At 41.2% G+C, this 18,585-nt stretch overlaps 1 protein-coding gene across 1 annotated transcript in view; it reads right to left on the minus strand.

The window, feature by feature from the left end:
• LOC134402398 (cytochrome P450 2J5-like) overlaps positions 1–18,150 on the minus strand; it is a 40,301-nt gene extending 22,151 nt beyond the window's left edge. Inside the window, exons 1-3 of the mRNA XM_063131826.1 lie at positions 17,983–18,150; positions 5,934–6,096; positions 1,150–1,299 (exon numbers count right to left, since the gene is read on the minus strand). Coding sequence (XP_062987896.1) covers positions 1,150–1,299; positions 5,934–6,096; positions 17,983–18,150 — 481 coding nt within the window. The remainder of the gene's footprint in view (positions 1–1,149; positions 1,300–5,933; positions 6,097–17,982) is intronic.
• Positions 18,151–18,585: the final 435 nt, after the last annotated feature.

Raw genomic sequence — 18,585 nt, forward strand, 5'->3', positions numbered from 1 at the left:
AAGGTCATATATGTAATGGTTTTCATAGGTTCATATTATGGAAAGGTTTAAAATGGACAAAAAAAATGTTGGGTTTGAGCAATCAAAATCAGAATTTGAAATGGCATTGTATACGAATGATGAACATGTTATCTCAAAAAAATATAAATGTTTATTAAAATATGAGACAGAGGATGAGCAGAGTGTATGATAAAATGGGCTCAAAACTTTGGATATCACATTTTAATGGAACAGTGGGAGTAAATGTAAGGGAAGGGTTTGAAATTTACATTATGTTCAAGACAAAAAGAATTTTTTTATAAGATGATGTATAGATGGCATATGTCACCTACAAAGCTGGCTAAAATATGTAAGAGAGCTGCGGGCAAACGTTGGAAATGTGAGGAAGAAGGACCTTTATAATCATCTCTGGTAAATCATCTCTGGACTTGTAAAAAAGCTAAGGCTTTCTGGACACAAATATATTCTTCAATTAAAAAAATATTAAAGACCAATATACAAATGAAACCAGAAGCCTTTTCCATTGGGACTAATGGACAACCAAGTGAAAGAGAGGGGGGGAAATATATATATATATATATATATATATATATATATATATATGACAATGGCAGCGAGACTACTGTATGCACAGAAGTGGAAAAATGAAGCAACACCAACAATGGAAAAATGCATATTGAAAATATTGGAGTTGGCAGAGATGGCAAAAATTAGAACGATAATGAGAGATAAATCAACAGCCACATTCATATCCGAATGGAAACCTCTGATAGAATTTTTGCAAGAAACAGAGAAAAATGATGTGTTTGTCTGTGGATTCAGTGTATGAGATATACTTAACTTAGAAGAAAGAAAAGAATTTGATTATTGTGTTGAATGTATCAAACAAGGAGAGAATATAATTCACATTTGGGATATAGAGAGAGCCGAAAATACAACTTAACCTTTGTGTGTATATTTTTTTCCTTTCCTTTTTTACCTTTTCCTCGATGTAATATCTTAATGCAATGCTTTAATGTCATGTATGTTTGCGCAACAATAAAAAAGTTAATTTTTAAAAAACAAATCAAGTAGCGTGGATGAAATTACATTCCAGTATAAAGAAACGACATGGGACACATGTCGGCATCATTTCCTGGCATTACATACCATTTGCACGTGCAAAAGTCTCCACAAGCTGCTGGGCCTCTTTTTGTATTTGGTGCTCCATGCCTTTCTTCCCCAGTCCCAGCTTCCGCATGGTCACTACAGCAAACCGTCTCTGCTGCTTCCAGGTGTGACCATTTGAAAATATAAGACCTGAAGCCATCAAGAATTAATGAGACTATGGACATAGTTAGACGGGGCTTTATCCTGGGGCAATCCCCGGGATCATCCCTATGCATCCACATGATGTACAGGGGATCCCAGGGTCATGGAGAGATGATCCCTCCCCTTGCCTAGGGACCTCGCCTTCCCCTTTAGGCCTGGTTTTTCCATGGTCTTGGCTGAGCCCAAGACTGCGGAACATGTGGCCGGGCGCCAAAGTTTGTCCTGGCTCCGTGAGGACCCAGGACCCATGCATGGAGCGCAGAGCTCCTCAGGAACATTGCACCCATGGGTGGTGGGGGGGAGGGGAGAGGGGGAAATATTTTTAAAACAACAACAACAACAACAAACCACTTACCTTTTGTGCACGAGCACTCGTGCACTGCGGCCTCTTTAAGAAAACCAAAAAAATGGCGGGCGTGACACCTCTCCATCTGAGGTCGTCACGCGCTGTGTGTGAATTGAGGGGGAGATCTTGCGATGAAAAAATTGTGAGATCTTCACCCCCTCCATCCCGCTAGACCGCTAGGTCTAGCTAAGGCCATTGTTACTCACACAATGCATGTTAAGATCGTGAGGTTAAATCATCATTCAAAAATTATACACACTTATTTATACTAGAATAACTATTTACAATCCAGTACTAATACAAGTCTACAACAATCAACTATCGCATCAGTGTTGCATTTCATTACATATCAGTATAGCATTCAATTGTAATAAACAATCATTTCAACCCAGATTTAAACAGTCATTGCATGGAAATCCGACCCATAGACATCAAACACTATAATCTAATCACATAAACAGTATATTAAGACCAAATTTAGTCAACAAGGTTCATGTTATTCCTTGTTTTGAAGTATCTTCTTCAAAACAGAGAGCTTCGGCTATTGGGCGGTATAAAAATGTAATAAATAAATAAATAATAAATAAAACGTCAGTCTTCGTACTCTGTAAAAAATAACAATTCCAAAGTAAACACATTTGATTAGAGTTACTCCACAGTAAGAACTCTCATTTACTTCTTATTCTTTTGGCAGGTTCACAAGATAAGAACACCGCGAATTGCTTTATTCAGACAACTTAACGCCAACAGGCAGTGGAAAGTTCACACAACCTCTCTTTATTACGTTTTTCAAGGTGAGACCATCTTCTGGTATTTTTCCATAAATGCTTTATTGATGATATTTTTCTTATTTACAAGGATGAACACACAAGACAGGAATTCTGTAACTGGATGAATACCATTCACACGAATGTCTATGGGTCGGATTTCCATGCAATGACTGTTTAAATCTGGTTTGAAATTATTGTTAAGTACAATTTAATGCTATATTGATATGTAACGAAATGCTACACTGATGTGATAGTTGATTGTTGTAGACTTGTATTAGTACTGGATTGTAAATAGTTATTCTGGTATAAATAAGTGTGTATAATTTTTGAATGACGATTTAATTCATTGTGTTTATTTTGTTTCTACAGTGGTCGCCTTTTGGGTTCCTTTTGTTTACATTTTCACCACCACTGCCTCCCTTACTATAGTAAGATCGTGAGGTTGCCAGCCTAGAAAAGTCAACATCTGCTGGAGATCATGCCAAAGGCGGCCCATTCTTTTAGCACCTAAGAACTGTATTGCTGAGGCAGATTCCATCCAGTACAGTTGTCAGATACCACTGACAACACTGCCTGCTTCTGCAGCAGAACACCTTGCATATTCATTCCAAAACTTTGAGACTTGAATCTATGGAACTCCCTGCCACAGTTTTAATAAAGTCCCAAAGTAAATCTCACTGTAAGGGAATGGTGCTTATAAAAAGTTCAAATAATGCTAAAACTCTTTTGCTTATAGAAATTCAGCTTTCCAGATTCTATGGTGAAGGCATGTGATTGATACAAATGACTAGAAAGACATTTAAAAATTAAGGAAATTATTATACAAATTAAAGGAATGATTTACACAGGGGTATATGTCACCTTTTGAATAATCGGCTGAGATTCTTTAAGATATGCTTGGTTACTTTTTATAATATGTAAGAGAGTCTTCCCACTCCTAATGAGCGCTCAGGTTTCTCCCTTAAACTCCACCATACCCAATCCCACACAGCCAGAAATCAAATCTTCCTCTTCCTTCTTCTTCTGTCTTCTAAGGTGATTCCTTTCCTTGAAACCTCTGGTCAGACCTCTGCATAAAGCCTTCTGCTGCTGAGTTATGTTGCCTGCTTGAAGCATCACCATAATCTCTAGGGCTGTGCACCCCCTACCCAAACCGCTTTGGAACCTGATCTGCACCTTCCTGATCAGGCCCAAACCAGTTCAGGTCAATCTGAACTTCCTCGATCCACTCCAGAACCTTATCCAGAGTGAGATCCGGAGGTATGGATTGATATTCGGACCCCATTTTGCCCCCCTTCCACATTTACTTGCCTCTGCGGTAGGCAGCAGCTTCAACTGTGGCCCAGGCCTCAGGCCAGAAACAGGCTGTGGCTTGTTTTCAGCCTAAAGCCTGGGCCACAGTTGAAGCTGCTGCCCTGACTGTGACGGAGCCAAGTAAGCCCCCTCCCCACTTACCTGCCTCCGCTGCCATCACCACACGCAATAAGATTATAACCCACCCACCCTGCCATTGCAATATGCTTATCGGCCTTTCTTCCCTTGGAGTAACTAGCATAAGAAGAGAAATGTGTCTGTTCTGACGACTTGAGCTATAAAGATGAATAGGAACAACATAAGATCGTAAGAACATATTAAATCGCAACTATCCTCTTGACTGAAACAATGCAATGTAATATATTAACATAAAACACCTGATAATCCGGTGGTGAGGAGGCGAGAGCTCTCGATGTAGTGCGCGACAATGTCAAGAAAGGATCCCGTCGTGTCCGCCATTTTTTTCATCTTAAAAGGGCCATGCACACGAACGCTCGTGCGCTCAGGTAAGTGGTTCTTTTTTTAAAAAATAATGGCTTTCCCAGCTCCTCCCACCCTAGCCCTGATGGCCGCAGTGCTTCTGAGGAGCGCTGCACCCCATCTGTCACTTTTCCCAGCTACTCGCGAGTAATTGCGGTAGCTGGGGAAAGTGGTGGAACAGTCTACACGCTCGGGCTCAGCCCGAGATCGTGGGAAATACTGGGCCAAAAATGGTGCCCGTTACCCCGGAGCAAGGAAGGGTTGACCCCTGCCTGAGCCTGGGATCCCCTGTGCATCATCTGGATGCACAGGGGCGATCCCGGGTATCAGCTGGTGGCGGACGGGGGAGCCACGTAAGCTCCCCTCCCCACTTACCATGGTCCAAAGCTTTGGACCACTCCGAATCACTTCGGACCATTCTGAACTGCTTCGTGTTGATTTGGAGCTCCCCCGATCCACTCTGGAACTGGGCTTCGGAGGTCCGCATTGACCTGCTCCACTTTGAATCCAGGGATCCATAACAGTGAGGAGCACACCCCTAATAATCTCACACCCTCCTGCTCTCCTGAGACACCATCTCTGGCCTGAAGACTTTCTGCTAGCAAACTAGAAGGCTTCTGTCTTTTCCCAGTTCTGAGCTCCTCTTCCTTGAGCCTTCTTCCCACATCTGTCTGGTTGTGGTGGACACCAGCGGAGCCATCCATAATGCCTGCTCGCATGAGCTGTGGAACAACCTGGCTAGTACCCAGGAAACATGTCCATCCCCTAACCGAACTGTCAATATGCACACAGTTTCTTCTGTAATCTCCAAGTTGCTTATGTATGCAGCATTAAAAGCATAAAGGCACCCTTTATCCCTTTAACATTGCATATATCACTGCCTTAAGGTGATCATTTGAGCAAGTTGGCTATTGCAGAAGTAACCGAGGCACCTTATGCCTATATTGTCAGCTCAATTAGGAGATGGGACAGCTGCCAGTGGAAAGCACTCTCCTCCTCACATCCCTACTGCAGTGTTAGCCAGGCTGGGAGCAGCAGAAGTGCACTTAGTTTTCCTATTCCCATCCATGCTATTGCAGTGGCAGTGGTGCTAGCAGGGAAGGAGGAGGAAGAGAAGGATGTCCCAGGTGCCCAAGCCATCACTCCTGCCAAATGGTCTCTCCACCTGCTGACAGTGGCTTTTCCAGGTATACCTTTCAAACCAGCAAGACTTGCCCTTGAGAACCTTCATCACCATTATTTCATAGAATCATAGTATAGCAGAGTTGGAAGGGGGCCTATAAGGCCATTGAGTCCAACCCCCTGCTCAGTGCAGGAATTCACCTTAAAGCATACCTGACAGATGGTTGTCCAGCTGCCTCTTGAAGGCCTCTCGTGTGGGACAGCCCACAACCTCCCTAGGTAACTGATTCCATTGTCATACTGCTATAACAGTCAGGAATTTTTTCCTGATGTCCAGCCAGAATCTGACTTCCTTTAACTTGAGCCCATTATTCCGTGTCCTGCACTCTGGGAGGATCGAGAAGAGATCCTGGCCCTCCTCATGTCTCCTTTGTACCGCGTATGTTGCAGTCCTCTTAACAGCTGGTAAATACAGTTGAATTGCTATTTCCTGATTTCACCTGCTAATGATATCTCCAGTTGACTGAAACTTTCATAGGGTTTTCTTCAGAAAAAGATAACAATACAAGTTCTTACTCTTCCCAACTTACCCCTTTCTCTTCCTATAGCTTTTAGGAAAGGAGTCGGTGGTCGCTCAGAGAATGCTTCTGTGTGGTTGATCAGCACTTCTTTCACAGCTTGGAATCCAGACACAACTATCACAGGCTGATGTCCTAGCCACAGAGTGTAAATATTTCCATATTGCTTTGCTATCTGCCATTTGAGTCAAAATAGAAAACAGAAATGTGGCAACAAATCAGATTAAGTTAATACATGAACACCAGCATTCCTTGCATCCTCACCTCTGCAGCTTCTGGCCATGTGTAGCACCTCTCCTCTCTGCATTATCAGTCCCAGTTTTCTTTAGAATTATAAGAACATTGGAGGCTGCCTTATACTGACTAAGGGCCTTACTAGACCTACCAGGTGTTCCGTAGTTTGAGGAGGGGTGAAACTGGATTTTCCTGTTTAGGTGTGACACCTCATGGTCCACAACTTGTGTGGATTATCCTGGTGTTGTAGGGGGGTGGTTGTGGGAGTTTGCTCCGGTTGTGGTGCTGACAGGTCAAGCATGGGCTGTGCAGCCACACCAGCCTGATTTCTGGGTTTGTTTGTTTTTTGCCCACCACACGATTTGCGCAAGTGCGAAAGAGCGCAATCCGCGTAGATCGGCGGCAGCAGCAGCTGAAGTGCCTCTACTGTGCCCATCATTCCCCGCTTGCCTTTACATTATCCGTGCAGCCTAAATGGTACCTGTGGCTGCCCCCCCCCCGCGACAGGTCACCAACTTCCCATTAGAATTGGATGCCCACCTTCCCAAAAAGTGACCCACACAGAGGTACCGAGCTGCACATATCCCACACATTCACCACACACACACCCAACAGCTCGCCAGACAGTTTTCCGGTCCTCGTTTCGTGCGCAAAGCGGACCCGTTTGGTTAAAAAAAAGCCGCCGCGCTGCGCTACTGCCACAGCTGCGCACGGGGCGCAAATGGCAGAGGAAGTTTGGCCGAAGCCGCCGGCCATTCCCCTTAGCACACCTTTTCCTGACCAGTACTGACCTCGCCAGAAACTGCGCTGACCTCATTTCGTTCCACACCTCCACCTCCCGTATCCAAATTAGCGCGCGCTGACAGAAAAAGCCGCGCTTAAAGCCGTTTCATAAAACACGGGAAAACAGAGGTTTCACCACAGGATGAACACGAATCCTGGTGAACATCATGTGGATCTATAAAGATGACGATGGTATGTAACGTGCGTTGCAGCCCCATCTAGCAACGGCCTTAATTTAAAAGGGCCACAGTTGGTGGCCACGGGGAAAGCAGAGGCAGCAACCTGGGCCAGTTGCTCCTTATCCCATCCTTGTTCCTTCTTCCTCTTGCTTCCTATTTTCTCTTCAGTTGGATCTTGCTCCCTCAGGAAAAGGAGCAAGCAAGGTGTTGGCATTGTCTACTCGCTGAAGCTGCTTAGCCTGGCCTGCCCGGCACGTGCTCGCTCTCCTCTTCACGCTTGAGCAGTCACTCCTTCCTAACCTTCCCACCCTGCCCCACCTTTTTCTAAAACAGCAAGCTCCTTCTTCCAGATAATAATCACCATGACAACGAGGCCTCAAAGCCTCCGCCCAAGCAATCACCCAGCAGTGAGCTGACCAAGCAGCCATAGAACTGGCTCTGGAACTGGATCAAACCCTTGTCCCCACGGCCGCTGACTTCTTGGCCATCCCAGAGTGCAGACAATTATAACAGGAGTCCAAAAACTGGGGTGGCATCTGGGGTGGCAAGCTCCTTGTTGGGGGGGGCGCTTGCCCCCCTCCGCTCTCCTGGAGCTGCCACTGCTTGAGGTTAAAATTAGGAAAACATAAATGTAGCAAGGCGTTGACTCTCTACAAGAGGGCTCAGCTGGCACATCAGCTGCAACTTACGAAAGGCTGTCTTGCACAGTGTGTTCTGGGTGTGCCCAGGCACAGCCTAATTTCCTGGGGCTGTCTCAGCTTTCCCACACCCAGCCCTACTGCTTTTTTTTTTTTAAATAATTTTTATTTGTTTTCTACACTATATAAACATACATACAACATTACAATAATAATAACAGTAAAAAAAAAAGAAACATCAAACAACTGCTACATACATATTGAATAAATGTTGAGTACATATATGTTGAAGAAATATTACCTATACATTATCATACTACAACATAATCATTCTTAACATAAAAGTGCACCCCCCACCTCGGGATCTATTCCTGAGTCCAAAATCTGATCGTTTCTTCTGCTGGCGGTTTCCCACTTCCCTTAGTAAACACAAATATTAGGAACTGTTTCCAGATTCCTTCAAACTCATTTATTTTAGTTATGCCTTTTCTCCACTTAATATTACATGTCAGTTTATCATTAATGGCTATATCCCATACTTCTTTGTACCATTCTTCAATAGAATATTCCCCTTGAATCTTCCAGTTCCTAGCTACCATCAATCGTGCTGCAACCAGCAAACTCGATATCAGCTCTATAGTTTCTTTTCCACACTTTATATCTTCAAATAGTGACAGCAATGCAATCTTTGGTGTTTGTTCTATTTTCATTCCCACTATTTCTTCAATTTCTGAAAACACCATCTTCCATAATCTTTGTACATATTTGCATTGCCACCACATATGTAAATACGTTCCTTTTTCTCCACAACCTCTCCAACAATTTGCTGAATGCTGATCATTTATCTTATTCAATCTAATCGGGGTTAGGTACCACCTCCATAAAATGTTGAGTACATATATGTTGAAGAAATATTACCTATACATTATCATACTACAACATAATCATTCTTAACATAAAAGTGCACCCCCCACCTCGGGATCTATTCCTGAGTCCAAAATCTGATCGTTTCTTCTGCTGGCGGTTTCCCACTTCCCTTAGTAAACACAAATATTAGGAACTGTTTCCAGATTCCTTCAAACTCATTTATTTTAGTTATGCCTTTTCTCCACTTAATATTACATGTCAGTTTATCATTAATGGCTATATCCCATACTTCTTTGTACCATTCTTCAATAGAATATTCCCCTTGAATCTTCCAGTTCCTAGCTACCATCAATCGTGCTGCAACCAGCAAACTCGATATCAGCTCTATAGTTTCTTTTCCACACTTTATATCTTCAAATAGTGACAGCAATGCAATCTTTGGTGTTTGTTCTATTTTCATTCCCACTATTTCTTCAATTTCTGAAAACACCATCTTCCATAATCTTTGTACATATTTGCATTGCCACCACATATGTAAATACGTTCCTTTTTCCCCACAACCTCTCCAACAATTTGCTGAATGCTGATCATTTATCTTATTCAATCTAATCGGGGTTAGGTACCACCTCCATAAAATTTTAAAATAGTTCTCCTTTATTCTCACTGATAAACTTCTCAACACTCTTTGTTTCCATAGTCCCTCCCATCTCTGTCGCCCTATTTGTACCTTCAAATCTGACTCCCATACCATTTTCTCTGGGTTCTCTCTAAACTCCTTTTCTAACAATAATTTATATATTTCACTCATTAACCCTTTTAACACTATACTACCTCCTTTCCCTTTTTCCTTATTTACTATTAACTCTTCAAACTTCGTCATCTTTCTACAAACTCTATTATCTTTAATCCACTTTTTATTCCATTGTTCTAATTGCCCATATTCTAACCAAGATAATTTTTTCTCCTTTAACAATTTTTCCATATCCTCTCTTGTTTTTATATCTCTTAACCAATCCTTTAGTTTCATTTTGCTTTTCTCTTTTAATATTTTACATAATCTACCCTTCAGATCCTCTGGGAAATTCTTTAACATTATTATCGGTGCTAAGGGAGAGTTGCTCGGAAGCAGCTTCCCTTTAAATTTACTCCAAATTTCCCATTGAGTCCTCAGGAGTGGATTATCTATACTTCCAACCCACTTTCTCCCTCCATCTTTAAAAAAAACATTGTCCAAGTTCATCTCTACGTTACTTATAATTTTTTCTTCCATCCAATATAAATCTCCTACTCCTATAATTGCTTCTACAATATGTCTTAATCTATTTGCTACGTAGTATAATTTTATATTTGGGAGACCCAATCCACCCTTTTTTTGGCTTAGGTACCAATTATTTTTATTCACTCTTGCTCTCTTTTCTCCGTTACAATATTTATTAATAATATTTTGCCAACTTTTTATCTCAGTTTCTGATATTTTTATTGGTAACATCCTAAGCACAAAATTAATTTTAGCTAATATCTTCATTTTTATTAAAGCTATTCTTCCAAACCAAGATAAATTTAATCTTTTATATTTCTCCAATTTCTCTAATACCTCTTTCTTTAACCTCGTTAAATTTTCCTTTTCAAAATTCTCTAAATTTTTTGTAATTTTAATTCCCAAATATTTAATCTCCTCCTTAACTTTCATTTCTATTCCCTTATGTTCCCAATCCTTTTCTTCCTTCTTAGTATAGTTAAACAACATCATCTCTGATTTAGACCAATTTATTCTTAACCCTGTAATTTCTTCAAATTCCCTCAACTGATATTTAATTCTTTCTAATTTTCTTATTGGGTTCTTAATGGTCAATAAAGTATCATCTGCAAACATGTTTAACTTTATTTCCCTTACCTCTCCAATTCCTTCTAACTCTTCATCCTCCCTTAGTGCCTTCACCAATACTTCCATAACCATTACAAACAGGACCGGCGAGAGCGGACATCCTTGTCTTGTTCCTCTGGCTAGTCGTATCTTTTCAGTGAGTCCATCATTTACCACCACTACAGCTGTATTTTGGGAATATAACTGTTCTATTATGTTTTTAAATTTATTTCCAAATCCCAATTTATCTACAATAATCTTTAATGCCTGCCAGCTCACACAATCAAAGGCCTTAAAAATATCCAATGCCATAATTCCTGCCTTGATATTTGATTTTTTTATTACATTTATTACATTTAAAACTCTTCCCACTAGATTATGCATCTGCCTTCCTGCCACAAACCCACATTGATCTTCTCCTATATATTCTGATATAAATTTATTTAACCGTTTAGCCATAATAGATGAGAAAAATTTGGCATCCTGATTTATTAATGAGATAGGTCTGTAAGAATCAGGACTAGTCAAGTCTTTATCTGGTTTTGGGATCAGAATTATCAATGAGTGTTCCCATGATTCAGGTATCTTCTCTCCTAATAATATCCTATTATAAAGTTCCAGTAGCTTTGGAACTAAAAATTCTTTGAAGACCTTATAATATTCTGGTCCTAAACCATCTGCTCCCGGTGATTTACCAACTTTTAAATTATCAATGACATCTTCAACTTCTCTTTGAGTTATTACCTTCTCCATTAACTCGTTATATTCTGGTTTTATTCCATTCTTTATAAACCTTCCAATATACTCCTCCACCTTTTCTTGTTGAGTTTCTTTACCCTTATATAGTTCCTGATAAAATTCCTGGAAAATTTTTATTTTATCTTTCATTATATGACAATAATTCCCTCGATTATCCTTCAATGCTTCTATCCCATTCCTCCCTTTTTCTTTTTGTGTGAGTCTGGCAAGCAACCTAGAATTCTTATTACTGTTTTCGAAATATTCCCTTTTCATGTAAATTAAATTCTTTTGAACCTCCTCTATATTTAAATTTTCTAATTGTTTCTTCTTAGCTTGTATTTCTACTAATTTATATTTATCTTTACCTCGCCAATATTCTTCCTCCAAATTTCTAATTTTTATCTCTAACTTTTCCTGCTCTGCACGTTGTTGTCTTTTTAAGCTACACGTCTCTCTAATACAGATTCCTCTTACTACAGCCTTCATGGTGTCCCAAATGACTGACCCATCTGTTCCTCCCTTTTCATTAATTTCCCATGACTCCGACAGTTCCTTCTGAATTTTCTCTACCACTTTATTATATTTCAATATTTTTGTATTCAACTTCCATCTATATGCCTCTTTATAATTCTTCTTGACTGTAAATTCTAAACTTAACAAGGCATGATCAGTTACTTTTATTACCCCATTTCCATTTTACAAATCTTCGTTGCAAAATCTTTTGAGACAAATATATAATCTATCCTGGAGTATGTATGATGAACTGGGGAGAAGTATGAGAATCCAGGCTTAATCCCATTAAGTAAACGCCACGAATCTGTATAATAATTTTCTTTTACTAGTTTATTCAATATAGTTATATTATTCCTCTTTTCAACATTAGTGGGATTTGACCTGTCCCATTTATTGTCCATAACCATATTAAAGTCCCCAGCTAATATGACATACCCCTCCTTGAATTCTTCTATTTCTTTAAATAACTTTATAAAAAACTCTCTATGTCTCTCATTTGGGGCATACACATTAATTAACGTATATACCTTTCCTTCAGTTTTACCTTTTAACATAAGATATCTACCATTATCATCCTTTTTTGTTTCTTCTAATATAAACCCACTTTTTTTTGAGATCAAAGTGGCCACTCCAATTTTTGTTGTTGTCCCTAGTGACTTTTCATAATAGGCTAACCACTTTAATTTTATCATATTCGAATTCTCGGAGCCTTGGTGTGTTTCTTGGACCATTATAATATCCGATCCTTCTTTATTAAACATTTGTTCTATTCTCCTCCTTTTCACGACTGCCCCCAAACCTTTAACATTGAGTGTTGATACTTTTATCTTTTATCCATATTCACCCTTTTGAAGTCTCTTCCGATCCCTTGTGCTCTGCAACTCAAATTTACTTACATAAAAACACAAACTCCATACAACAAACCCCCACCCTCTTACCCCAGCCCCTTCCCTCCTACCTTCCCCCCTCCCCACCCCCCCACTCTGATCCCCCCACATCCCCGTGAGTCTAGTACTCCAGCCATCTACTTTAAAGGGAGGGGGGAGGCAGTGCTGCGCCTGGCCGGCAAGTTTCTATGTTTGGCATTTCTATCTGCAATTATCTCAAAACATAATTAACAGTTCTATTACTCCCCAGATGTCCCAGCCTCATTCCCTCCCCACTCCAGTCCCACTTGCTTCCCCATACAGACCCAGCCTCTTCAGCAACTCTTTACCTTGATCCAGTGAGGTTACTCTGTGTTCCCCCCTCCCATATGTAAATCTTAGAAAAACAGGATAACCCCACGAATAAGTGATTTTGTTCTTCATTAGTGTTTCAGTTATTGGTTTAATACTGCGTCTCCAATTTAGTGTGTGTTGAGAAAGATCATTATAAATTTGCACTGCTTTGCCTTTGTACTGCAACTGGACCATGGATCTCAATTCTTTCATAACTTGCTCTTTTTTGTAGTAGTTACCAAATTTCACCAAAATGTCTCTAGTCCCTTTGTAGTTTTGCCCCCCCACACGGTGAACTTGATCTAAATCTGATCCATCTATTGGTAAGTCAGGCATCAGCTCCTTGAACCAATTCAGAATGATTTCTCTTAGATCTTCTCCTTGTATCTGCTTCAGCTGTTTTATTTGAATAGACGATCGACAAGATTGATCCTCCAAGGCTATCAATCTTAATTCATAATCTTTAAATTGAATATTTGTTGATTTTTCAAAAGCCTCTTGCTTCTTCTGGTTCAAATCAGCTTTTGCCTCCAAATCTTTGATCTTTTTTGAGTTATCAGCTGTCTTATCAGCCAGGACACGCATTTGTTGTCTAAAAACATCCATTTGCTGGTCCATTTTTAAAAAAATAACCGTATTATTCTCCGCTATCACAGCTTTAATTTCCACTAAAGAGGGTGGCTGACTGCCAATTGCTTCTCCCCCTTCAGCCATGTTTTTTTCTTTTTTTGGTACTGTATCTAAGAAAACTGGGCCTGTATCTTCCTCCTGTTCTGCTTCAGGGACTGGATTTTCCAAGTAGGAGAGGTTATGATTGGATGGTTTCTTTTTTTGTGTATTTAACCTTTTCCACTCCTTCCTAATTCTCCTTTTAATGTTGGACATGGGACACTTCTGGACAGGGCATAAATCTTAGAGTCCAGCTCACTTTCTTGGCAGTTTTTACTAGCTTATCTTCTGTGTGTTAAACACTCTTCCTTCTTCCCAAGGGGGGGGATATATCAGATTCACAACAGCATTCACTAGAGGGGACCAGAACTAATCATACACAGTCTATCAATGTCTCACTTCGCCCCCTCACCGAACGCTGCTTTTCTTCCACCACCGCACACACCCCCTTCTCGCCAGCCGACGATAACTACAACAAACAACTTCCACTTTATAAAGCCAGTATTTCAGTCTTTTCCACTTTGAAATAGAAGATAAGAGGTGAGAATCGCTATAAATCAGGTCAGCATCTAACAAAAACAAACTCTCTCTGCACAAACTGCATCACAGCAGCAGGCAGGCCAGCCCGGCAGGCCAGCCTAGTTTAGTTTCGTTTTCCCAGCCGATGCTTATAAAAACATTCCGTTCTGTCTCACCTTATCTTTTCAGCTTTTTCCAACACCGGCAGCATTCATAGTCCTTTTCCATCAATTGCTCAAAGATTCATGCCCATTAAAAAGGAGATAATTGCTTTTTCCGGCAGAGCCGATTAGAGCCACAAAAGAAACCCGCCGCCTCCATGGCTGCCAAGCTCCGCCCCCCAGCCCTACTGCTTTTAAGGAGGATGGGAAAGCACCATTGGCATCCCTGGGGGAACTACGCACTTTCCAGTGGCCCTGGAAAATGAGCTTTCCTGCCCACCCCACTGTTCTAATCAGGAGTGGAGGATGGAAAGCACACTTTCCCCCCACATACAGACTGCACCAATTGGGACCTTAAGGCTCCAATTGGAGCAGTGATGGAGGGCAAGAAAGTGTTCTTTCTCCTCCACTCCAATCAGGTCCTTTACGGTGCACACCTTAATGAAATGAGCTGCGTACGCCTATGCTTCCCCGGTCATTGTTGCCAGAGAGCATAGGAATGAAAGGAATCGAGATGACATTTAATGAAAAGATAACAAATTAGCATTGTTGGAAATGAAACCGGACAGAAGAGGGTATGGTGTATATTCAGTGGAGTCATGAGACCTGGAATTCCTCTTTGGACTGATAATTCTGTGTATGGTTAAATTTACTACAGGATCCATAGATAGCATAATACTAGGGGTGTGATCCGCTCTGATTAGGAGCGTAGAAGCAGTAGCGGATTGGCCTGCTCCGCCTTACCCAGAGGCGGAGTAGGAGCGGACCGCGGACCCCTAGAAGCAAGGCGAAGAGAAGCGGCCATTTTCGGAGCGCTCCAGTTTCCGCGGAGCGCTCCGATCGCCATCTTGAAAACATTTCGCCATAGGATTGCATTGCGGCAAATAATCGCGGATAACTACATTCCTTTTGAAGCTATTGTTCTGGAAATTCTTGTGCTCAGAGAGTCGTGGATGGGGGTCATTTTGAGACCACTCTCACCTCTCTGCGTCATGGGGGTCGCGTGCTATATTTGTTTGAAAATTGGGTCAACCGTGCGGCTCAAACGGCGTTTTTGGCTTTTCGCCCATAGGATTGCATTGCAGGAAAGACTCGGGCATAACTGGGTTGGTTTTTAAGCTATCATTCTGAAAATTCTTGTGAACAGAGAGTCGTGGATGGGGGTCATTTTGAGACTACTCTCACCTCTCTGCGTCGTGCAGGTCGCGCGCTAGAATTTTTTTAAAAATCGGCGGGAAAAATACCTTTTTCAAAGGGCTGAGGGGCAGAGTCAGCTCCCGGTCATGATCACATGATCCCAAAGTTAGAGGAGGGCATAGGCAAAACGGGTAACTTGGGATTCTGGGAAACTTCTCTTTCTTCATCTGAACGGACTTTTCCCAGTGTTTTTTAACACAGTAGCCCCACCAAATGCACAAACACAACCTGAAATCATATACTAAGCCAAGAATAAGAGATAGAAACACAGCACTGCTCCCCACCCTAACTTTGGGGAACAACTGAAAAGATGTGGTGCAAGGGGATGAGCTCCCCTAGGGCATCTCATTGTGGACGTGCCCCCACTCCCTCCTGCACTGGAAGGCCATTAGAGCCTTCCAAAGAGAGTAAAACGGTGGAGCAATGCCTATTATGAGTCGAAGTGAGCGTTTACTTCTTAGTGGTGGAGCGATGCCTGTTATGAGTTGAAGTGAGCGTTTACTTCTTAATCTCAGAGCTGTTGGTGGCTGTCTTGAGTTGAACTGGCAGCTGCTTCCCCCTCCCCCGGGCACGTCCCCCTATTGCTGGTAAAAGACAGATATAGCCTTTTTTTAAAAAATCTTCTTGCTGTTTATTGAGCAACACTGCTGCTTTTAATTCCACCCCTCCTTTGTTTATTTATTTGTTTATTTATTCCATTTTATATGCATTACTGGCTTATCCTTGGCTCACTTCCTTATGCCCCCAGAAATGCCAGCTGCATGCCTGCCTGCCTTCCCTCCCTCCTCCCCTGCCCACCTCGCAGGGATGTTGTGTGTGTGTGGCTTTGACTCAGGGGAGAAGTCCTTCCTGCACTCACTTGGAGTTTTGGAAGTTCCAAATTTTGCAGGTTTAAGCCCCGCCAAAAACAGGGGATGATGGGACTGCCTTGAGTCTCGGCATGCGTATGTATCCCTGGATAAGCTGTCATGGTGGTGAGTTTGAGGTTTTTTTTTAATGTGCAAAATTGACGGAGCTATGGAAAGGGGTGTTGGATTTTCATAAATTCCCCCAAAATCAGGGGATGATGGGACTGCCTTGAGTCTCGGCGTGCGTATGTATCCCTGGATAAGCTTTCATGGTGGCGTGTTTGAGGTTTCTAACGTGCAAATTGACGGAGCTATGGAAAGGGGTGTGAATGGGGTGCCCGATTTTCAAAAATTCCCCAAAAAACAGGGGATGATGGGATTGCTTTGAAACTTGGCATGCGTGTGTATACCCCCATGCGGTGTCATGGTGCCAAATGTGAGGTTTCTAACTTGAACAGAAAAAAAGTTGTATAATTTTTTATCTTTCAATGCAAGCCTATGGGGGGGAAAAACGGAGCTCCGATCCGGATCCAGAGCTCCGAGCGGAGCGGAGCGGAAGTGGGTGGAGCGGGGGCGGGGCGGAGCGGCCCGATCCGGAAAATGGCGGATCTGCAAGTGAAGCGGAGCGGGGGGTCCGTGCACACCCCTACATAATACCAGTAAAATTATCAGTGGTTTATATGACAATGAATGAAATCTTTATTGCTAAAAGTGATAAGACATCACAATTTAACATAGTTAGAAAAATAAAATACAAGTAAAAAGATGGGCTGTACGTAAATGGAATAAAAATAGATAATTTAAAATGAAATAAGAAATATAAACAAAAATACAAGAATATAAAATACAAAATCACATTTTCAAAAATTAAGAGTTCCGCAGTAGAGTACTAGAACAACACATTTTAAAAGGGCAAAATCTCCAGCTCCCCATTACAATACTTGTAAAACATAAAATTATCAGTGTTTTATATGACAAGGGATATTATTAAATAGTTTCTGATAAGCATAATCCTGAGGTCTTCTGTATTTCTCATGTGTTCTTCATTTTATTGTACATTAATATGCTGTTTACCATTTTGAGAACCTTTGGCCCAAAATATAGTATACAAATAAACCTTAACAAGCAGTTGGTTCCCTCTTAAAGCAGTTTGTGGAGAAAAATCACATCACAGTTAAATGACATTCAAGAGGCAGCTGGACAACCATCTGTCAGGTGTGCTTTAGGGTGGATTCCTGCATTGAGCAGGGGGTTGGACTCGATGGCCTGATAGGCCCCTTCCAACTCAACTATTCTATGTTTCTATGACATAAATATTGAATTACACTAAAAATCTTTGTTATTTGTGGAATCTGTGTGCCAACAGCTTTCCAGCAAAGTTTGTTTCATGAAAATTAGTCAGCAGGAAGATAGTGAAAAATGGCTAACCAACTCCTGACTTTGAATTATTTATATACAATGAAAAATAATATTAAAATACTTTTTCATATCACATTTGTTCCACAATATTTTATTATCAGATCTCTTTTGTTCATAGTCATCACAGAAAGGAAAGAATTCAAAATTCTCTTCACTCAATCTCTTATTCAGCTTAATGAGGTATTTATAAATTATTTGGAAAGAAGTACCTTAATGAGAGTATCTTCATGAAGTCTAATTCCAACTCGCCACAGGCCTCCAATGACAGGAAGGGAAAGAGGCCCAGGAGGGTAGTGTCTGCGTGACCAGAGTTGTCTCAGATAGACCAAAATCAGAAGAGCCACCAGCAGAGCAATCAGAAGTGCTTGTATCTCCATCGTTCTCCTGCCTTCTCTTTGTCTTTGACTGTTACTAAGATGTCTGGGTATGTTGACACTGCTTTCCCTGAAGGCATTTTGCCTTCCTTTGAGATGTTGCCACATCTTTCTGTTGAGTCCTAGAATGAACTATGGTTTTTATCTTTTCCTTTATTTCTACAATGTCCTGCAAAACCTGGAGGAAGTGAGGAGTCAGCAGAACATAATCACTTAAAGGTCAACTTTGCAGGTGGACACTTATTGAATTATTGGATTATTGTATGGAGTCATTTTCTAAGATTGTTCAATTAGTGGTTGCATCATTTTGTACAGGACTGCCTATAAAATAAACTGTGTTTGTATCCATTATTATTACTCTTCCTCATTCCACATCTTACCCCAGTTTGATGTGTGCAGTATTACTATGACCATGTGTGAGTATTTGTAACTTGTAAC

Source organism: Elgaria multicarinata, chromosome 8, assembly GCF_023053635.1.
Source record: "Elgaria multicarinata webbii isolate HBS135686 ecotype San Diego chromosome 8, rElgMul1.1.pri, whole genome shotgun sequence".
NCBI lineage: Eukaryota > Metazoa > Chordata > Lepidosauria > Squamata > Anguidae > Elgaria > Elgaria multicarinata.